We start from the raw sequence: 23420 nt of genomic DNA, 5'->3' as shown, positions 1-23420 counted from the left end.
CCATTAAATAAGGGTGATTCTGTCGGCACAAGAAAATCAAAGGGAAATACCCCCGAAAACCCAGACTGGAGGTTTCTGCCTCCTGAACTCACAGTCACACCAGGCGTTCTGACTCTGTTCCAGTGAAAAGGGCACCAGTGCCGCATGTATGCACTTCCACAGTAGGGTGTGTTTGCCAGCACCTGCCCGTGGTGCCCCAGGAGGAGGGGGAGCGGTTTGGAGTGGGTCGGCGTGGGTCAGCGCGGGACAGTGTGGCTCAGCACGCGGGTCAGAGTGGGTCGGCTCGGGTCGGCGTGGGTCAGTGTGGCTCAGCACGCGGGTCAGAGTGGGTCGGCGTGGGTCAGCGCGGGTCAGTGTGGCTCAGCACGCGGGTCAGAGTGGGTCGGCTCGGGTCGGCGCGGGTCAGTGTGGCTCAGCACGCGGGTCAGAGTGGGTCGGCTCGGGTCGGCGCGGGTCAGTGTGGCTCAGCACGCGGGTCAGAGTGGGTCGGCTCGGGTCAGCGCGGGACAGTGTGGCTCAGCACGCGAGTCAGAGTGGGTCGGCTCGGGTCGGCGCGGGTCAGTGTGGCTCAGCACGCGAGTCAGAGTGGGTCGGCTCGGGTCGGCGCGGGTCAGCGCGGGTCGGCGCTGCGGCGCTGACGTGTGTGTCTCTCTGTCCCAGATGGCGAGGGGCGGAAGGTGAAGGGCACGATCCAGCGCAGCACGGAGACGGGGCTGGCCGTGGAGATGCCCAGCCGCACGGTGAGGCAGGCCAGCCACGAGTCCATCGAGGACAGCATGAACAGCTACGGCTCCGAGGGCAAGTAGGTCTCCCCTGCACCCCCGCACCCCACTTTCCCACATGCCTGCTCACTCCTTGCACCCCACTTTCCCAGCTGCCTGCCCTCCCTGCGAATCCCAGTCCTCCGCAATGGAGGGGCAGTAATATAGGGAGCGCAGATCGATCAGATGGCGGAGGGCAGGACTTCACCCCGAGCCGCATCAGCTCCGGGTCTCCTGGATCGCCGGCAAGCCAGAGGGAGCATGTAGGTTGGTGAAACTCCACTCTGAAGGCACCGCAGCCCAGACGTGACCCAGGACCCCGGGGCTGTGAGGCAGCAGGCACAGAGGGCGCCCACGCCAGCTCCCATTGCTGCCCACGGTGTGGAGGAACTGGTCAACAATCAATTAAACAAATATCTCAAAATCCTTGAAAGATATATGAGACATTCCGAAGTGCATTTCCTCCGTCCCTGAAAGAGTTCTTAACATGTCAAAGCTCTTGTAAGAGTACTATTAGAATTTTATTATACATCATCATATTTAGATACTATATCCTCCTATTTGAGCTGACCTTCACTCTGTTTTAATTGATTGGCTTGAAAAACAAGTGGGTTTGTCAGGCTGTGAGTTTGCTCTTTCAGTCCTCTGTGTCCAATGGGTTCCACATGGCCCAGTTCTGTATTCACTTCATGCGCTCCCTGTGGGGGATATTGCCTGTAAGCATGAGGTAAACATTTGTAGTTATACTGGTGATGCTCAGTTGTGTTTATCATTACACCAGGCGACAGCTCTGTTTTGGATAAACATATGTGCTCTTTGGCTGGTGTGTTAAATGGATGACAATTTTTTAAAGATACATTCTGATCAAACACAGATGATGTTTTTGGGACCCCATAATCAACTTAAAAATTATTGTTGCCACCAAATTATTATGCAAATACAGTTATTGGATTTGCATAATAATTTAGTGGTTTCTCTGCTAAATGGAAGGCAGAGATGAGAAATCTAGGAAATATGTTTGATTAAGATTTGTCCCTTGAGCAACATTTTAGATATGCCACTAAGATATATTTTCTTCATCTAAGACACATCGTAGAATCAAACATATTCTTTCCACATCAGACACTGAGAGATTAAAATACACTTGTAACATTTAGACAAGATTATTGTAATGCACCTTTCTGTAATGTATACCATTTCATGACTACGACTTGTGCAGAATGCTGCTACAAAAATTTGATCAGGAAATTAGAATGTATTACATATCCTTCTTGGCTTACTGAGGATTTTAATGTCCTCCTTAATTGATATTAAGCTCTACATGACTGTGGAACCATATTACTGCAGACCTGTTGATCCCTTATCTTTCTCATTGGTCTGTTAGGTCACAGAACTCAGCTCCGCTATTTGTCCCAGAGGCGCAGAGAATAATATTGTATGTGGTGTTTGCCCCTAAGCTATGGAGTGACCTGAACCAATTAATCAGGGAATCTCCTGTTGCTGCTGATCAGATTAAAGTCCCATTTTCACCACCTGTCTATTAGAATACTGTGAAAGATTCTCCTAAATGTTTTGTATTGAATACAGTTAAGTTTTGTGTTATTTGCAATATAGATTTTATATCCCTCTATCACTAATAAACAACCTCCAGTTTTGTATCATAAAGGAGAACACATTGATTTTCTATCAAACTGAACCATGACCCCTCGCTAAAAATGTATTTAAATAAAATACTGGTTACTCATTCCAGTAGCAGTAAAGGAAGAAATGTGCACCAATTTTAAAATGAGCCTGCTGAGTTTTCTGTTTTTATCAGAGGGAAATAATTTTGCAGGAGTGAAGCTGTTTGTTATTTTTCCCAGTCTGTCCAGCCATGAGCTCAGTAATCTTGTGGCTTGTCATGGAAGGATCCTCCATCGCGTTCTCTCTCCTGTCCGTCACTGAGATGCCATTGTGTCCACCGTGACCACTAAAGCTCAAAAAGCAGAACCTGAAAGGACATTTTCCTTTTTGGGGGGCTACAGTTGTCACGTTCGTAAACCCCTCCTCTTAAGGGCGCTCCAGCCCTTCCTTGTTTTCCACTCATCGCCCGCGCCTGCTCCCTGTTCCAGCCCCCTTTCAGTTCTCCTTAAAAGCCAGGCCTCTGCTCTGGTTTCTGCACCAGGCGAGTCCGGGACCTGGAAGCACCTAGTCCTGGTCCCGGTCCCCGTTTTTTAAATCTTGTTTGTCTTTAATGGACAGCCCGGTTTTGGACTTTTGCCTCCGTTTGGATTCCCCCTTGGACTTTCTCCTGGATTGTTTGCCTTGGCCACACCTCCCCCGAACACCAGCGCACCATGGCCACGCCCCCTGTATTCATTCCCGACTCCTGCATGCCTTTTTTCCCCGTGTTTTCCCCACTCATTCCCGGATTGTGTCGCCTGCATAGGGTCCAGAAAGAACTCGTTCGTTACACCAGTTCCCTGGAGAATGCCTGTGTCTGCACAATGCCTTGTTGGTAGGCACCGCGCCCGATCAGGGTGGGGGGGCACGACCTCGCAGACCACCCAGTCAGACGCCCGCGTGCTCTGGGACTGGCCAGCTCACGTCTTGCAAAATTCTTGCACCCCCTTCTGGAGCGGCTTGAGGCCTCAGAGAGAGCAGCCTTCCTTGAAGAGAGACTGCAGAGAGCAATCAGAGTAGCTCGCTAGAGACTCAGAGTTTCAGGGGCCTAACTTTAACACTGGTGTTATATGAGGAGTAAATATTTCAATAATGTAATAATAGCTAATTTTTTGTTAGTCATTTATTAACATGCATTGTGCCTCAGATTCTGCACCAGATAAAACACAGCAATTAAGCTCTTCTGGGTTTCCTTTAAAGTGCACAACCATGAGTCGCCTCCAGAGTCAAATTGCCAGGACAGGCCTCATTCTCACACGCAAGAGGGAATTATAAACTAGAATGCTTTATATAAGCACTTTCATCACTGTCAATCCATCTAATCTGTCTGTGGTCTCCTGACAACAGAATTAGACACCAGTTCAGCCCCATGCAATTAGTTTCAACAATAACCTCTCTTCTGAGGCCATTAATTTTTTAATACACAGCTATCTGTTGGAAGCAGAAACGATTTATATTGCCAGGCTCTGTGTCTCATTATAATCAGCATATTGCTCATTTAATTGCATTGCCTTATAAATAAGAAATCAAAAGCCAAATGACGTTGAAGCAATGTCTCCTTTCCTGCAGGGGTCAAGCTGAAGACTGACTCCCACAGAAACAGGAACTCGGATCTATGTTTGCATCTGGCTTCTTTTAAGATTCGTTTAGCAAAACGGCTTGGTCAGTTCTGATGAAGCTGGTCTTTGTGAGAACAGATCATGTACAGTGCTAAATCGTTGCACTGGAGGACAGAGTCAGAAAACACAGCAGCAGACCTGTGATTAGATGTCAATGGGCTTAGACAGAATATTAAAGTGCTCATTTCACTTAATCACAGGTGCTGCAGGGTATGTCAAAGGTGGTTGTGCTATAGAAAAAAGACATCCGTTTTACCTAGGTTGTCTAAGGATTGTTACATGTGTGAAACCGAGCAGAAAATCGATTATATTACTGAAACATTCTTAACAGAAAATGGAAATGTTTTTTTAACAGTTCCACACTCCACAGTGAAAGGCATTGCCTGAGATGTGCCGATGATCAAACAGATGAACTGCTGAAGATTTTGTTGCAGTTTCCATGTTAACATAATGTGAAATGCTTACAGAAATGGTACGGCATAGCTGCAGAATCACTGTACAAATTTACACCGGGGGACTAACTGAGGAAAGACATAGGCCCAAGAGCCAAGAATAGGTCCTGTGTGCTGATTGCAGTGATGGTTTCCATTACAGAGGGTCGCTGTATTTTTAGGGAACTTTTACTGCCTGAACTGTGACCTGTGCAAGTGCTCACATATCAGATAGTGTAAATCAGTTACAGCCCCAAGGCAGATCTGCCTTGAAAGACTGCAGGGCTGCCATGGAGCGCCGAGGTCCTGTCTGTGCTCTGGGGTCACTGTGCCCTCAGAGGGATTGACACAGTATCCTTTTCCTAAGGTTAATCATGCTCAAAAACCTGCTTTGCTTTGTCGTGGTGCCCACAGTTTGTGCCACTGCACACCCTGCACCCCCACACAGCCAGGTGTACCTCACGGCGCTTCACAAGCCTTCAGTCTGCCTCCACTGCAGTTTAGCATGGAGTGAACTGCCAGCAGACAGGCTGTGGCCTGAGATAACCCTCGCCCTCTGTGCCCTCTAATCCCTGCAGGACCTGTAAAGGGTTTGGCTGAATGTGATAAACCTTCCCTGGATTAGTCCTAATGACAGTGCGGAGCTGCACTAAAGCACCAGCTTTGTTCTCTCTCCCTCTGTCCACACACCTCCTGAGTTGTGGAGATTGTTTAGAAAGCTGGGATCAGAAAATTACCTTGTTTTTTCTTGCTAAAATCCAGTGACTGCCACTGTGCTTTTATTTAACAAAGCTAGAAACAGTCCAGAAAAAGTGGAGAAATTTGTAAATTTGTAAGGAGACACTGAAACAGAAATAAGGGATGAGGTCTCTTCTCTTGAAGGCTGTGGGAATTTCCAGATTGATGTCTCTGAAGTCTCACCCAAGACTCACCCAAGGTTTTCCCTTGAATCCTTCTCCTACTGTTTAAGCAACTGTATTCAACCAGCCCTGCCATTTATTCTACTGTGACAATTCTAATACCAATGTTTGTATTCCTTTCAAATAATAATAGAGCTGTGAAATGAAGGGATCTATGTACTTCCCATGACATTTCTCTGTTAGTCTCTGGATAATGCCATTGATGGAAACCAAAATATCTGCAGGAGCCCTCTGCCATTGAGCTCTGATTGAAACAGGCTTTACTCACTTACAGTTGTATGGCTGTCAGGACCCGTATTTGAGGAACTGTCAGCAATAAGCACCTTTAATGCAAAACAAAAGCCACAAGAAAGTGCTACAGTACATAATGTGAAACAATACACCCAAAAGACAGCCAGGTATCCCACTTTCAGCAGCTGGATGGTTTTGAATTTAAACCGGTGTCTCACTAGTGGGATCCCTGAGCAATTGTAGGACAGGATTATTAAAGAGAAGGACACTAAACTCTCACACATTCACGTATAATGAGTGACTCTCCTTTAACTATAAAACCCTTTGTAGTAAAGGAACAGAAAACCTCATGAAACAGCATTTCACTGAAAATGACAGCTGGGACAAGGAGTATACTGACTCTCACAGCACAATAGACTCCAGTAACTTCACACACTTGGCTTTTTAGAATGTTTATTGGACTGTTAGCTGTAAAAGCTAGGTACAAAAGGAAATGTGTTTTCTTTAGTTTTATTCGTTTGATCAGAAATGTAATGACACAGTTAAAAATAAACACTTCTGCCTATGCTTTGCCCAAAATGACTTTGATGCATTCAAAGCATTGTATATTATTTTTAATATAGAAGCTGCTTGTAACTATCAGGCAATGCTCAGTCCTAGTGCTTGTGTTTGCAGGAGGCAGGAATGGAGACATCAAGGGGAGATAAGGATGTGAGGAAACAGGCAGTTAGTGCAGCTCTCTGGTATTTGAAGGCGGTTCCTGAGCTCACAGGTGCCCAGTCTCAGGGAAGGCTGCAGACTTCAGCCCCATTCTGAATGCGACCACACCTGAGAACCACTGTGAAAATTACTTATTCAAGCTTTTTATTAAGAACAGAAGAAGTTTTAATAACCTTTAAGGAGACAGTTAAAGCTTTAACTTTAGCATGTTAGGTTCTGCAGTAACTAGCAGATCCAAGGATCTCATTCAGTTGTCTCCAAGACATCACCTCCAACGGCATGGCTAGGCAGCTTGTTTCAGACTCCAAGAACCCTTTGAGTAAACAAAGCCTGATCTTCACTTTAAATGTACTTAATTTTTTAGTTTATTTGATTATCAGGAGCTGAAAACCGCACATGACATTGAGAGATTAGAGCAGTAAAATACATAATGAAGCCCTGAAGTAATGTAGTGTCATGTAAATAATGCAGCACAGGGAGGACCCTGATGACTCTTTGACAAGGTCCAGTCTCAGGTGAAAGCCTTGACATCCTGAAGATCTTTTCAGTCTTTGTCATTGGGCAGCTGAGAACTACAAGGGAACAACACGGCAGTGTCTTCAAAATCTGTGGGACCAGAACAAAGGTTTATTCCAGCAGGAATTGCAAACTCACTCCCTCTAGTGAGGCATGAATAAAACCAACTAAATCTCGGTATGAATGAAGACACTAGTTAATGTCTGTAATAGTATTACCACTGATGCTCCTGCAAATACAACAGTCTGGTAAAACCTGGAAGCTGTTAGATGTTGTTTTGGAATTGCGGGTTCTGTCTTGCTGGTGCCATTTGAATAAATCCTGCGGTATCCACTTGTCCGTCAGCCCTGGATCACCAGACACCTGCGCCGCCTGGCACAAAGATCTTGCATCTGCTCTCTCTCGGGGAGAGGCTGTCCAGCAGGAAACCACACCACGTTCACCACACCCCTCTCAGCTCCAGGCTCGCGTACTGCACTCCTGTCATCATGCAGGGCGGTGCCTCCAACCCCGCAGGGTTGGATAAATATTTGAAGCAGTTTGAATAAATGATGTGCCCCGGGGCGCTGCGTGACAGCAGCAGGGAATCGCTGGCACACTCCCTGCCCCGCAGGGTGCGTTAGCGGAGCAGCACAATCCGTTTTCGAAGAGCCCTTGACCTACATAGCTGAAGACGCCCTGAGAGAGGAAGGGCTGAGGAGGGCCAGGGGCAGGGCAGAGCTGGGAACTGCTCGAAGAGACGCTGAAGGCTGACACTACTACTAAACTGTCACTCTCGACGTCCTCCTAGCCAGCCCGGGTGGACTGTATTGTATCCCACACGGGCAACACACAGACTGGGGACAGGGCTGGAACAGACTGGCAGGACTGGGGTCTCTGGAGACAGGACAGCTGAGCCTCCAGCAGCTGACGCAGGCCAGCCCAGCGCCGTTCAAAAATAGATTGAGAGGAAAATAAAAGAAGACCAAGATTGAAAATAAATCCAGGTCAGAACTTAACACAGGCTGAAAATTAAACTCATTATCTGCCTTCGACACCTATCTGAAGCTCGATGGGAAATTATGGAACGCAAGCACAGAAGGAAATGAGGACAGATAAAAACAGAGCCAGAGAAGGAAGCAGAAGGAATCCAAACAAGTCATCTCTGTCAGGCGTCAGCACTGTTGACTACAGGGTGCTTTGAATGAGACTACAAGTGAATTTATTTGTGGAATGACTGTATATCACATTGAGCAATGGTGACAAAGCTTTCTTGAAATCTAAATTCAACAATAATGTCCATTATTTTTAGTAATTTGATGCTGTAGAAAATGAATACCAACTAACATTTCAGCAAGAACTCTTTGCATTACTCTGACCCCATGTCCCTCTCCTGTGTTTCGCAGTCTGAACTACAGTGGTATGTGTCTGGCCTCAGACGCTCAGTTCAGCGACTTCCTGGATGGGATGGGCCCAGCGCAGTTCGTGGGGCGGCAGACACTGGCCACACCTTCCATGGGTGAGTGTCCTGCACCCGGAGCAAGCATGGCCACGCCTCTGCTCCAATACAGTGCATGAATCACCACTGAACACCGGGAATATCTTCCACAGGTCCTGCAAGTTCTGATACAGCCCCACACACAGCACAGAGTCAGGGCTCCACCACATGCTGATGAGACGTCAAAGGCAGTTGATAGGACAAGGTCTAGTCCTACTGTGCGCTGTAGGAATTCACTTCATCTTGTGTTTGCTGAATGAAACTGACTCTATAAAGAAATCAAGACACAATGTACAGTAGCTGTGAGTAGATGTGACCTGCGCTCCCTGTCTGTGTCTCCAGGGGATGTGGAGATCGGGCTGCTGGAGAGGAATGGCCAGCTGGAGGTGGAGATCATTCAGGCCAGGGGGCTCACGCTGAAGGCAGGGTCCAAAACCCCCCCAGGTACGGAGGTCCTGCCCCACACACTGGCGGGACACACAAGGTCTGTTTTTGCATGACAGCCCAGTAAAATGCTTGGTGCAAATTCGTGAGTGATCAAGTGGTCAGGACCAGAGGTAATCAGGTGCTGTGAAATTCTGTTACAATTCTGTTACAATTCTTTATAAATCTGACTATCATTCTCAAATAAAGGACAATGTAAAATGAGGTGCTGTGACTCATTTAGTGAAATGTACCTTTTCATCACAAGTGCTGCTGATTATCATTTCAGTAAGACTTCAGTGGAGTCTAGAAGACTAAGTCAGAGCTTTTTTAACATGCAGAATGCCACTTCACGCATTCTGCATTTTCTCTTTTCAGCTGCATACATAAAAGTGTATCTACTTGAAAACGGCATCTGCATCACCAAAAAAAAGACAAAGTCGGCGCGGAAATCCCTGGACCCCCTGTACAACCAGGTGCTGGTCTTCTCCGAAAGTCCTCAGGGGAAAATCGTTCAGGTAGGTGAGCTGGGATGAGAGAAGGGAATTCTAATCACCAGAGTCACCTCACCTCTGCTGCCAAACACACCCGAGGAGGTACCAATCAATACTGGGAAATTAGCTTGTGTTGTCCTTTGTACATTGTGTGCTAAAAACTGGATTGCTTAGCAACACTGGTCTGACAGTCAGGAGGACCCGGGTGTGGAGTCTAATCTAAGTGTACCTTGTGCCAAGGAGCGCAGTGGGAGTCAGGGGACAGGAGCAGGCAGATTTCATGATATTGAGAGATTGCAGGGCTCTGCAGGGCACCCTGAACTTCCTGCCTGGCCCCCAGACTGAGCAATCAAGCAGGAAGGCTCTACTGCAAACAGGTTCCTGCTCTTAGTATCACGTATTGGGCATCTTCTCATTTCATTCTAGATATCTATTTTCATTTCACTTTCGGTTTGTTGTAATGGGTGGGTTACATACAGCTTCAGTATTCAGTCAGGCATGTGGGCAGGAGCCGGACCTTGACAGCGCAGTGCTGGGTTTATAGCTTTGAGCCGTGTCAACAGCCGGTGAATTATTATATGAATAATTTGGTGTCTTGTCACTGAATAATGAGATCTCACACCTCCCTGCTTCTCCTGCTGTTCAGTGATGGCCCTGTAGCTCTGCCGGAGCTGGCTGAGGGACAGGAACATGATTCTTCGGATTTTTGGGTATCCGACAAAAGCCAAATGTTTAATATTTATTTAAAATGTATTTTTCTGGAGAGAACATTTATTCCTTTCTGTCATAACAAATGTCGAATTTTAAAACATTTCCCAGCTCTCCATCTGGAAAGATGTTGATGCTCAGCTGTAAGCAAACTGTGTCCTTAGAGGAGTCCTGAGGAACATCCGAGGATTCTCAGTCCAAAAATGGCACAGCTGTGCACCGGTACTGTAAATAGGCAGAGGTGCTCTGTCAGACAGCTCGCGTATGTTTGTGTAACGTTAATCGTTAATTACGACATCATCGCATTAACTGTTAACAAATCAAAATCTCCTCCCACTCACATCAGAGTGGGACATACGTCAGACTTGTAGATATTGTAGTTTGACAAGATATTTAAAATATTTTTAAAAGGTGTCTGTTTTTTATAAAATAACCCTGCGGGCCCTGCTGTGTGAGATACAGGCTGGTCTCCTCTCTGGCCTGTCTGCTGCAGATCTTGTCTTGCTCTCAGCAGGGCAGAGGTGTGAGCTGGAGTCGATCCTTCAGCAACGTTCTAACAAGATGTCTGATGCACTTTCAGATGTACTGTACTTGCCAGATCATAGCCTCAGTTTAGCTAACCTTGGAAGCGAAACAGCTAGCATGTCTCCCAATCTGCAAGGGAGCCTGTGCTGATTTTTCTGGAAAGGCAAATGGCGGATTAGCGGTGTTGAATCAGCCACACATTAACGAGAGCTGAGCTCGGGCTGCTCCGGAAAGCTTTTGCGCTTTCCCCGTCCCCGCGATGAAATCCTGTCCTGGACAGACGGGCTCTGAGTGGGTGTCAGGTGCTCTGGAAGTTAAGGCCCTGTTTCCCTGCCTGTGGTCCGCAGGTGATTGTGTGGGGGAACTACGGGCGCATGGACCGCAAGTGCTTCATGGGAATGGCCCGCATCCTGCTGGAGGAGCTGGACCTGTCCACCATGGTGATCGGCTGGTACAAGCTCTTCCCCACCTCCTCCATGGTGGACCCCGCGATGGCGCCGCTGATCCGGCACTCCTCCCAGCTGTCGCTGGAGAGCACGGTGGGGCCCTGCTGCGACCGATCCTAACACTGCCAGCGGGGGACTGTGTTTTTCGTGCGTCTCTTTCTGTGCCCGAGGCGCCCGCCTCCGGGCGCTGCATGCATGTCTCCAGGGCCCGGCTGCGAGGGGGGAGGGTGGGGGGGTGAGGCTGCTCTTTGGCGTCTGGCAGGGGAGACTTAACCGGAGCGGACCAGTGGACTCAGAATCATGACCAAGGAACTCTGGGAAACCCCATGATTCCACCTGCAGGCAAGGGCTGTCATCACGTCCTGGGGTTCGACACGCAGGTTCTCTCCACCCTATCTGAGCTGTTACCTCACAGTGTTGGAATCAGTGGAGGATCAATATATTGTTTGACACGGGAGTGGTTTTGTTAACAACAGGATGCAGAATCTCTCACGGCGGATTCTCTGTCACTTAGCGGGGTTGGAGTGCAGATCGAGTACCTGGTACTGAAGGAACACAAACAAACCGAATAGCAGATATCACTCAACGGTCAAACAAAAATCTTGTTGCACATGGATATTAGTCGAGTGTCACACAAACAGCTTCAGATGTTGGCATTGTATTTATCTGAAACACAAATTGGGTTCAAGAGGTCCTGCAAGTGATCGCTGTTGACGCTTGACTCACTCGTGAGCTGCATCCTTCACTGAGTTTCTACTCTGCCAATCTACCAGCAAGTGTCTTGAATCTTTGTGGCTTGTGCCAGTGTGAATTGAATAGATTTGCTTCTTGAACTGAAATCTTAATAGTGTGTATCACTCAAGATAGATATTTGAGCAGTAGAGTTAGGTGCAGAGCGCTTTTATAATGAGTGATTATCCCATTGGATCAATACGAAACATTTTGTTCTTAGTTTATACAATGATTTCTAGAACTGAAGAAAAAAATTGTGCGTTTTAGTTCATTTTCTTATCAGACAACTGCTAATAATATTGGTTGGAATGATTAGAGCACAGAGAAATCCTGCAAAAAAAAAATCATTTTTAGGGATGAAAGACTGTGCACAAAAATTTAACAAGATTAGGTAAATGAATAATTGAAAGTGAATGAGTTAGTATTTTATTGCCATGAATGTTTAAATCATTGGTAGTCAGGGCTGATCCAAAGTGTTTTTTATCCTTTGGAACTGATGAAGAGTGATGTTTAGTGAAGAAAAATGAAGTGTGTGAAACAGGAAGTATTTTGGCACTGGTGGGTCTGCACAACTTTAGCACTAGGAATCACTTTGGCATGAAAATTGTGTATTTTAATTAGGCAGAGTAGCAGTAGAAAAGCATGAGGTGGTTATTAGTAAGAGGGAACCAGCAGAAATTTAGCTGGTGAAAATAAGCCCTTTTTTTTACTTGGTTTAGGGAACAAATATGTAGCAGCAAATTACTCTAGTAGATTTTTAGATGCAATACTGCTCTATACTGTGAGCCACACTGGAAACACACCAGACAAGAGATGCAGTCGAACTCATTGTTTTAGTTTATCTTTGAGAAAAATTCTGAAAGTATTTTTAAAATGCCAAATAAAAATCTCTTTGGAATTGGTGATCTCAGCAAAGTGGCACCCACAGACCGACTGCATGTTTGAATTCTGATCATTTCTCCGCATTTTGAAAATGTCTGAAGCCATTTATGTGTTTCAGTAACATGCTTAAAACTGAAACTTCATTTGAGTGCACTTATTTTTATTTTTAATAAAAGACAATATTGCAGATTTGCATATATTAACAAAGCTCATGATGAAATGTCGTAAATCAAATTCATGTTAAATGTGTTGCTGTTTTGTGCAGACAGATTGTAATGAGCTTATTGCTCTGTGTTCTAGGCAGGATTATGTTTGACATGTGACATATGTAACAACATAATTACAATAGTAATTATACATGTATCAGGAATACACATCAGACACTTCAAAATAAAGATACATTCTTTCTTTGAAATTGAGTCTTCACAGCCAAACACAAGAATTTCAAGAATCTCCCTTCTGAAACTTCAATGTTAAATGGCTTATAAATATAAAGTTGTTCTAAAACAAATACAGATAAAAAACTAAACAGTATGTAGCATTTCTATATATATATCCATTTTCAGATTTGCCAAAGGTTTTGTACAGATAGAACACAGAAAGAAGCATCTCTCTCAGTACAACATCACAGTTCATGTAATAATATACTGTGTTGTGTAAACGATCTGCGCTGAAACTCGAACAGAATGCTTTGTGAATTTAATGTACTGTATTTAAGAGTGTTTTATTTGTACCTTCATGTGTTCGGAGCTTATTTTCTTTTCTTTGAAAGCAATAAGTTTTAGTGCCCTGTTGGAACCAGCAGGCGCCCAGCTGTCTGCCTGTTCTGAGTTATGCCACACGGAGCTGTGTAGGGCAGACTGCTCGACTGCTTGAGGAGGAAGCACACCAGTGTCACCATGTACCTGATACATACAGCACGTTACGAAAACCTGTCAATGACAAACACAGAAAGACATTTTCTAAATACTACATGCGGTACACTTGCTAGCTTTGAATGAAATATTATACGTATTAATAAGATATAGGGAAATACAACATTTCCAAATAATACACTGTAATATAGCGGAAATATAAGGGAAGATCTCAATGTACTGTATGTTTACTGTAGTGTTCAGGCTTGGTAATGTAACTTCCAGATTTCTATATGGTCTTAAAAAATGGATTTCCTAAGGGGTCAAGTAGCCCCTTTCCTGTTATTTAATACCAGTTTGAAGCACACTGATGTTGCCCCGTCCCTTCTAGAGAAACAATGCAAATAAAGACAAGATATAAAGAGTAGTGCTAGAGAAATTCTCTCTGCAGAAATGTAGTAAATGACTGTCTGTAAATTCCACGTGTTTAGGTTTAAATCTTATTCTCTGTTGCAGATGACTGAGAGATGTTTACAGTATGTGTTATTAAAATCTGTTAGTTCAGTGCTATTTTCTAAGTATAACAAAATAACTCATTTTAAGTGCATTGTATTGTAAAATGCATTATTTAATGTTTGTTCTCAATACTTGATTGTTAGAAACTAGAACAGGAATTTACTGGAATTTCCACGTGTTTGGTTTACCTTTGACTACCTTTCACTTAGCTACCTGTTTAACTACCGGATGATCAACAGGGGCTTTACAGCCCCCCTCTCGCTTGCAGCCTTCCTTCTGATTGGATGGTGCCACAGACTGGGTTTTGTTTTCAATCACTAGGAATCTTTTAAGGAGCAGCTAATTTGGACTTTTACCCCAAATTTCAACTTCAACTCCAAGGCAACACCTTTTTAACATATTCATTTACAATTTTATCATCAGAATGTCCCATTAAATGAAGTGGGCCGAAGCAACATTTCGCCGTTGCCTCACACACGGATGCGTTTTGACAACACCATTGTAAACAAATGTACTGAAGTGCAAACAATTGCTTTTTTAAACTATTGTTAAGTCGAGTCTGCGTTAACAAAGGTTTTCAAACACTGCTCTGTCACCTCAGCACCTGAGTGTATAGGAGATCTGCAGTCACGCCTTTCACCATGAGTTATGCTTACACAGAAACCTGCTTGTACATGTATTTTGTCAGTATTCTACATAGGTTTGCTGAAGGGTAATTTAGCATGAGAAAATCATACTGAAAAGGAGGTTTTTGTCAAAATTATTTATACCCTTTGAATGTATTTCAATTGACTGACCTCATTTTAAAAAAAAAGCATGGACTATTTAAACCTCAATCTTTTGAAAGTAGATTTGAAAGAGAAATGTTAATGTTGGAAATATTTTAACAATACATAATATAGCTAGTTCTAAATTCTGTCTCCTGTTTGTTTATTAGACTCAGATATATTTTATCTTCTCTCAGAAAATTAAAGAGAAAGTGTTTTGAGACTTCTGTTTTAGATGTTGTTGAAATGAATCTGGCTGTTTTATGATTGATATGCCTGTTTTTTTACCCATCAAACAACATCATTGAATGAAAAAAGAGGTTCTTTATCAGAATGGAGGAGTTTTAACAATGTAACATTTTTGATAATAAGCGATTTCATCAAACTGATTAACGATTAGCCTGAAGGTGGTTGGCCAGAGTGTATTGGATTTGTTTGTACTTCAGGCTGAAGTTTATTTTTTAGCATTTGAAAGCACTGTTAATGCAGTACAATAAGTCTTCACTTAACAGAGGCCTCAGCTATTGTTAAAAGTGGGTTGGCCAAGGATGAAGCAAGCTGTCCATTCTGGACTGCTCTTTAATTATGAGTCAATCACATAAGATAAACAATATATTATGAATGAACATATATATATACCTGTAACTGGGAGTGCCCCACTGTAGAAAACCACTTGCTCTAATCAGCACAGGAGTCCAAAACAGATGTTTTTATTTTTATTAAATGAATGAATCTAAAAAAAAAATGAACTGCAAATAGTGCGGAGAGGGTTCAGTAGTTGCAAGAAAGATCCACTTTCTTTTCTGAAAATTGCCCCTCCGTGTTTACTCTGTTCACGTGCCCTGGGTGGGCACTGTAATCGAGGGCCTCCTGTCGCGTAGAACCGGCAGGGAAAAGGCTCTGTCCATGACCAGTATTAGGGGTCTTGGGGTCCCCAACAAAGCCACCTTCCTGCTGAAATGTACATATCAGTCGCGCCTGCGGGCGTGAAACTGGCCACAGCGCTTTCAGCGCCGTCGGCCTGACGGAGCCGTGGGCGGCAACAAAGTTTTATCTTTTCTTTTTTTCCACACAGATGTATTAAGAATAATTTATGATGTGTAGATTTTAATTCTTTACAATGATGTTGCAGTTGAATAATGCACAATTTGGTGTCGTTGTTAAACTATTACAACTGTTAATAAAAAAGGTTGATTGATCCCACTGGCAGCTTTTCTGTATCTTTTGCCTCTGATTTTACACTCCCCCACCTTGCTGCCGGGCCCCAGGGCCTGTGGTCAGAGTGCAGCGTGTCCCTGCTGGTGTCTCCAGGGTACCGTCCAGGTCCCTGGTGCTGCTCTTCTCAGGTCAGCAAGAGGGTTTGTGGGAGGGGAAGGAGGTCAGACGGGGGCGCACTCTGAAGGGCCTGCTCTCGTTTGGAACTGTTCTCGTGTGCTTCAGCTCCGGGACAGCTCCTAGTGCTCGACTCCAGCCTGCCAGGGGCTCAGGAGAGCCTGGGCTCGGCAGTGTGGGGCTGGTGTGGGAGCAGCTCACTGGGTGCACTCAGAGCCAGGCCAGACACTGGGGAGTGATCTGTTCTGGATCAGAGACCGAAGACCGGAGTATAAGGCACACCGCATCTTCCTTGTAAGAAATATGACATTCAATCTTCTATACCTTTTGTTTGAGTGATAAAATAATATTTTTTTGTTATATAGAGTACACAACAAATAAAAGAGAACCTACATGTTATCAGTTATCCTGGTAAAGTTAGAGAAGGATGTACAAACCGGGAGCAGCCGTGGACACTGATGAATATATATAAATATCTTTAGAAGTGTCCATTATTCTTGAATATCCACAATCTATTAAACACAGACCAAATACAAAACTTTTTAGAATGTAAACAGTTTTACAACAAAGTACAACAGTTTTACAAAGCACCCTTCTCTAAGAAGTCTTACAGTACATGCTTTCACTGTGAAAGAAATTGAGTGAATTAGCTAATGCAAAACACGAGGCACGACAAACTTTTGACTGAATGCCTTCGATGACACAAAGTATTTTCCAGTAGAATACATTTAGCAGTCCTTTTCCAAAGGCAATAACGTCACTAAAGAATGACAGATTTCTACTCATCAAGCAGGGAATCTGCCAGACCCAGAGTTATTGTGGCGTATTCGTACAGTCTCTGACGTCTCTTCTGCAGCCGCAGGGGACGAGTCCGCTCACCCCAGGAGGGTGATGATGACGCTGTCGTCACGCCCCTTCCACAGCATCTCCCCCTCGAAGGCCACCATTCCGTGCTTGCGGCAGCGCAGCAGGATGCCCACCACTTTGTCCGAGATCTTCACGTACCGGTCGAAGAGGCGGCCGAAGGTGACCCGAGCCCCGCCGTCCGGACCTCTCGCCCCCAGGTCCCTGATGATGAAGCACATCTCCTCCATCTCCCGGCGGATGTGGCGCTGGGCGCGCTGGGCTCTCTCGGCCGTCCGGGAGCCCTCCTTGGGCCGCCCGTAGCCCTCGTCGCCCTTCTGCAGCCGCACAGCCATGGCGTGCACGTAGTCGAACCCCTCGCTGAAGGGGTTCAGCTTCTGCTGCTCCAGGTGCTGCTCTGACCACACCTGCCACCTGCTTCTCAGGTCCCCGAGAGTGACCACCTGGATCTGGACAGCAGAGGGACAAGACAGCACCTTACTGGACAGCACAGGGACAGGACAGCATGTCACTGGACAACAAACGAGTCTTAGGTTAGTGAGTTTCTTCACGTTTGGGATATCAGGAAATTAACACAACTTTTACATATTTTCCTAATTTTAAATGTAATGTAGAATCTGAAGACCTCAACACAAACCTATTTCCACCAAACATTTAAGCTGGCTCATCTCTAAAAGGTTAAAAAATAGCTTTAAGGATGAAAACCATAAACAGGTTTGATTTGATATATTTCCAGGCCTTTAACTTCTGTGCTGTTTTGCAGTGAAAGAACAAGAAATAGAGGAGAAAACACTTCAATAATCCACAGGTGTATCAGGCTTTTAGAAGTGAAAGACCACAGTTTTCCCTCGAGGACCAGTACTCCACCTTCGGCCGGTCCTTGTTCCTGGTCTGGCCGGTCTGGCTGGGCGGCCTGTCCCCTGTCCTGCCATCGGCGTCGGTGTCGCTCAGCCCCTCCTCGCCCAGGCCGCTGTCCTGGGTGTCCAGGCTGCTGCTCCGGGAGCCCAGCCTGCGGTCCCCCCGCCCCCACGCCGGCGACCTCTCGCCCAGGGAGCGCTCCCCGTCTCCGGGCCCCCCCTGCTCTGCGAGGGCCCTGACCCGCTGGCTCCCACAGCCGCTCTTTGCCACGGCGGCCGCTCCAGCGCTGGGGGCCCCCTCGCCAGCGCACACGGGGCCCCGGGGCTCTGCCCGCACCCCGGCGCTCACAGGGGGCCTCAGCCCACTGGCCGCCGGCCTGTGGCTTCCGTCCTGGGTCAGGGAGCTGGGCACCCAGCCGGCGGGGGCGGCCCCCTGCCTGCCCGCGTGCTCGGAAGCCCAGCTCTGCCAGCTGCGGGCCAGGCTGCTCACCGCGGAGGCGCAGCGGGGTTTCCGCACTGCCGTGGCCATGCCCGTCTCCGGCCCGGCAGGACGAACGCTCTGCCTCTGCCCGAGGAGGAGATCAGCCTTTTATAGAGGAGGAGGGTCACGTGCAGCATTCCTGAAGCACACGGCATGCCCTGTGACCCCGGAGACAGATGGAATTTTCCCCTCGGATCTCTCCGGAGCAGGTGGTCCGTACGGAGGGAGTGCTTGTTTTATTCCTGGCACATGATGCCAGAGCTGCTCCCCCCGGTGACACAGCTTCCTGACAATTTTGGAAAACCTTGTCTATTTTTAAGCAAGACAATCAGAAGTCTTTTTGTATCCTGTACAGGAATAGAGCAGGAATTCTAATAGGAATTGTTGTTTTATTGGATAAATCTTTAGGTTAATGGGAAACGTATGAAACCTCTCGTGAAACCAGACACTTTTAATTACAGTTTTATTGACTGCAGCTTGTTATGTCAATAAGCCTATCTTGGAAAGGCTATATTGCTAAATTGTGATAATCAAGAAGACGATTAAAGCAAACGGATCTCAGGAGCACTGGCTGGACTGCTCCCACGCAGCACCAGGGCTTGTGTTGGTGTGGAAGTGCTCCTGTCCCAGCTGTGGCCTCCTCAGCCCCACACAGGCTGGTCCTGTTTCCTGGTCAGAGCTCCGGGAGCCGGGCTGTGCTGGGCTGATGCCCGTGATCGGGAGTTATTTTGGGAGCACCGTCAGGGTCCTGGAGAACTGTCAGAAGGGAATATTTAAAAAGAAGGAAACCTTTCTAAAGCACACGAGATGGCTTTCTGCTACTTCCTTCCCTTACTGAGTTTGTGGGTGACCAGGGCGACTCACCGGGCTGGCGATCACCCTGCTTTCTGAAGCGATAAGTGGACAAGAGACCATGTGACACCCCTCCCCAGGACAGGACACCAGTCCATCACAGGGATGACCCCAGCAGTACTGGTTCCCACTCACACTAGATGGACTGGAGCCACTGGGATAAAGCACTGCACTCAAGGTACGACAGCAATCACGTGTCGGAAGGCTCACCTTTCTACCGCTTCTTTAAGCACGTGGTGAGATGGTCCGCACACTACATGCACGTGAATCATCGACAGGGAGGCTGGGGCTCGTCTCTGGGGCTTGGCAGCACTGGAAGCCTGTAGATAATGTGATCTGGTCAGTGACGGTGACTCTGACCCAGTGTGAGCACAGTGGATGTGTGTTGGTTAGTTCTGGCAGGGCTCTGGCCTTGAGGGTTTCCCGATGCACTCTGTCCTAGTCACTACCATCGATCCCTATTAACAGACTTTCCAAATGATCTCATGTGTTTGGTTTTCGGAATTTAGGCTCTGCTAATACTGTTATTTATAAGTTGTGTATATGGCGGTAATGCCTTTACATTAAAAAAACCTCCCTTCAGCATCTGATTACTTCTGTATACTTCAGAGATGCTTATTTTTTTATGTTTCGGGCTTAGTGCAGTGGAGTTCTTCATAGACCCTTCTGTAAAAGTCTAGACAGTGTGGATTCCTCTCACCTTTATAAAGTAAGCTTTTCATGCCTTACCACAGAATCCAAACCACAGGAATTTCTCGAGGAAGATTAAGCTCCTGCTCTTTCTGATACTGAAGATAGCAGAGTGTTCTACACATGCACTCAGACAGAACCAGCAAAGTCTCTAATTCTCCTTCCTATCCCAATGAAATGTCTTCATACTATTTTTGGAATGTAATAATATTTTAAAAATCTATCTGTCAGTTTCTTATATACCAGATTCTTTGTCAGTTGTCAGCTGGAAGCTTCTATAACTTAATAAGCCTGAGGGGAATGAGATGTGAGATTGTGTTGGCCTGGCAACATTTTTGTCTTTAGGGGGGATGCATTAACCGTATTACTGCCAGGCTCTGAAGCAATTAAACAGATCAATACATCAATAGCTGTGCATTTAAGCCTGGCCGCAGTTCAAACACAAGATGCAACAGCTTCATTCTGTCTTCTCAATGTCTTTGCTTCACATCTGTGTGACTAAGGCTCCAGTATTAATAGATTTCATGCAGTAGCAGCTCAGGGAGCTTGAGAGCGCTGTGCTGGGCGTCTGTTCGAGCTGACGCCGGTCCTGAGGAGGAGGATGGGCTTGAAGGTGTGTAATTCAGAGCGTTAGAAATCTAGCAGTTTGTGCCGTGACGCATTCTCACAGTGACTCAGGTAATGACTCCTTCTAACATGACTGAATCACTTCACAGCACAGGGTGAACTCACCTGTCAAAGGCGTTCGAATGCCAGAGACTGATTTAAAGATAGATTAGAAACAGTATGTGAGCTGCTATGCAGTGAAGATGCGTAATGTGTATCATAGATGTCTTATTAAATAAAAACAATATCAAATGATTGCCTTTACAATTATAAGAGATTTTTAGGGATTTAACCATTGAATTAAAATGGGAAAAAGAGATCTGCATTATGTTTCAATGGCGAAAGGGTTATTTTAGTACTGTAAGAATGTGTTTATGACATCTTCCACGGCATTCCAGAAACATCTGAACAGTTCCTAATGTAAGCATGAACGCTAAACAATGATTATTAAATTAAACACTGCACCTGGCAAATAGCCCCAGGGGTCGATCTGCATTGTGCTTGTAATTTATCTGCAGCCTCTTTAAAACATGTCTCTCTGATGTCAGGGTGTTTGCAGAGATGCATTGAAGGTGTTCTCTTTAGTCAAACACTCAACTTGTCAGGCTTCTCCACTCTGTCCTTTAAGAGCTTTTTCCCAGTTATTTGATTTTAGCTTAAGTTAAAGTGATAATTTGTGTCCAGGAGTTTAATTGTGCAGTAAATCCACCAGCTTTCTTGGTTTAACTAGGAAGAGACATTAATTTGGCAGATCAACAGTTTCAAAATATTTGAATGCTCCAACTAGGGTGATGTAATTAAGGGGTACTAGGACCGCTATTCTTAATTTATGTCAATAATCTAGATTCTGGTGGCAATAATAATGTTTAATAAACTAAACATATCTGTTAGTTTGTTAGTAAACAAAACAGTTTGAATGCCCTGAGCCCAGTCATTGTCCTCCAGGCCCAAAAGCTGGACTCAGATAGTTAGAACAGAAAACTGCAATCTGACTGCTAATTTCACAATGTCATTAATGGGTGATGACAATAACTCAGAGCTTCTGCATGTTACTGTATTCTTTCTCACAGTTCGTAAGAACTGTTCTGCATATTAAACCTCTGTTCATAAGGTGCTCAAGGCTCCAAGCTTGTTAGGAGCACTTCATTAGTATTACTAATTTATGCATTTTATGCTTTTATGTCAAAGTACTTGCATTCATAACCATTTACACAGCAGAGCGTTTTACAGCAGCAGCAGTCTGCATGAAGAACTCTGCTCAAGGGTACAACAACTGTGTCCCATCAAGAATCTGAACCTGCAACCCTTCCAGTTAAATCCCAAATCACAGGTCCACACTAGCCCATCAGGCCATGTTGGGGGAAGGAAGCCAAGCCCAGATCCTGAACTAATATCCCGCCTTCCTTTCTCAACACGCTGTGAGACCTCTGGTGTCGGGGGTCCTTGTCTTGCACTACAGAGCTGTTAACGAGGCGTGTGGGGAGCTGCTGGTAGCCCCACAGCTGAAGCCGGACGAAGGTAGTGGGGTGACCTGGATCGCCTTGGCCTGCTGGGCTCGCGACGCACGACAGCAGTGCTCCTGCTCAGCTCCGAGGCCCCGAGACCCCGAGACCGCTGCGGCAGGCTAAATCCTCCCTTCACTCTGTTTTGCAGGACAGGCATGTGGCCTGGGATGACTCGGTCCCTCTGAGCTCATGACTTGCACCCTGAGCCACGGTCTGTGCCCATGCGGTCCTGCTCCTCTCAGGCTGTGATCAGGACTCGGAGGCACAGGGCTGCACGCTTGGCGCTCGTGGTGCTGAGGAGCTCATAGTGCTCCTTCTTCCAGAACACAGTGAACTCTAGTCCCCGGCATTTACTGCTACTGCTTCACATCTGTTTAGAGAAACACTGTCCCCAGGGGTTTCCTCAATTGTGGGGGTTCTTAGGCTTTACTTGTTTTTGATGTATTTTTTTGCTCTCTAACATATATTTTATGTAATTTTTACCTGGACACCACAGTTACAGACAGAAGAATTAAATTAAGGCTGTTATTTTCAGATTCAACTGGAAAGCACCATTTGTGCTCCTAAAAAAAGAGAGTGGACTTTAACTGTCACTGAATGTAACTGACAGAAAAAAAAAATCTGTAAAAATGCCGAGCTCCAAACTAAAACCTTTGAAAACAACACTGAAATATCGAAAGCAAATAGGTAAACTAGAGGTAATATGATTTTCACTCTTCCTCTAATATTTGTCACCGAATTAACCAGTAGCACGAGTATGTAAATACAAACGGAACAGCATGACCGCCTTTCAGCGACGCGCATGTGTGACCTCGACACACAACCCGATCTCCTGAACCCAAACATGCGAAGTTGCTCACTGACAACTATTATTAAATCAGCTGTGCGGATGCTCCTATTTTTACAGTGCAGCATGACTTTTTAGTTTTAATGAGGTGAGACATTAGATATAAATAGAGCATCATGTTCTTCCCCAGTGCTGAAAATAATGAACTCATGGCGAAGCAATTCCCCCTGCCTAAAACCTGTGAAAAGCAACAGGTGTGCGCAGGGTTGCCATGGAGACAAGTAACCTGACACCAGGGTTTGGGAAGGCTTGTTCGGCCGGGCCAGCCGGCGGGACCGCTGGGGTACTAACCAGCCCGCTCTCGGGGGGTGTCAGGAGACTAGGAGAGCAATGTGGGGAGAAGACCGAAGCGAGGCTTCTGATTTAGGGGAAAAAAGAGCTCGGTGAAGCCCCCTCTCTTTACAAACAACTCGCAACCTAGTTTTCGTTTGAGTGCCTCCAGGGGAAGTGCAAATTGCCAGAAGGAAAAAAGAAAAAAGAAAAATCCAGGTCAGAGATGGCTTCTGAAGATAGGCACTTTTTCATTTTTTAAAACAGTTTTTTTTCCTTCAAAGCTTTTCAGCACAGTTTTACATACTATACATTCTGACCATGCAGGGTAAACAAAGTGCCTTGGTCGCCAAACAACCCGAGCCCGAGGAGAGAGAAGAGATTGAAAGAAAGAGGCTTTAGCGCCATAGACGAGGAAAATACGGTTACAGG

At 45.8% G+C, this 23420-nt stretch overlaps 2 protein-coding genes across 2 annotated transcripts in view; one reads left to right on the top strand and one right to left on the bottom strand.

Moving 5' to 3' along the window:
• rims4 (regulating synaptic membrane exocytosis 4) overlaps positions 1 to 15887 on the top strand; it is a 29499-nt gene extending 13612 nt beyond the window's left edge. The window contains exons 2-6 of the mRNA XM_088607952.1: positions 661 to 802; positions 8246 to 8358; positions 8680 to 8781; positions 9139 to 9278; positions 10835 to 15887. Of these exons, the coding sequence (XP_088464078.1) occupies positions 661 to 802; positions 8246 to 8358; positions 8680 to 8781; positions 9139 to 9278; positions 10835 to 11053 (716 nt within the window). The 3' untranslated portion in view covers positions 11054 to 15887. The remainder of the gene's footprint in view (positions 1 to 660; positions 803 to 8245; positions 8359 to 8679; positions 8782 to 9138; positions 9279 to 10834) is intronic.
• A 668-nt stretch (positions 15888 to 16555) lies between these two features.
• abraa (actin binding Rho activating protein a) lies at positions 16556 to 18291 on the bottom strand. The gene is made up of 2 exons (XM_088607951.1): positions 17748 to 18291; positions 16556 to 17329 (listed from the first exon to the last, which is right to left on the bottom strand). Exons 1-2 carry the CDS (start codon positions 18264 to 18266, stop codon positions 16892 to 16894), a joined length of 957 nt encoding a protein of 318 aa, XP_088464077.1. The 5' UTR covers positions 18267 to 18291; the 3' UTR covers positions 16556 to 16891.
• Between the last annotated feature and the right edge of the window lie 5129 nt (positions 18292 to 23420).

The sequence above is a fragment of the Lepisosteus platostomus genome, chromosome 15 (genome assembly GCF_059453375.1).
Source record: "Lepisosteus platostomus isolate fLepPlt1 chromosome 15, fLepPlt1.hap1, whole genome shotgun sequence".
NCBI classification, from domain to species: Eukaryota; Metazoa; Chordata; class Actinopteri; order Semionotiformes; family Lepisosteidae; genus Lepisosteus; species Lepisosteus platostomus.
This window is presented reverse-complemented; position numbering and strand designations above follow the sequence as displayed.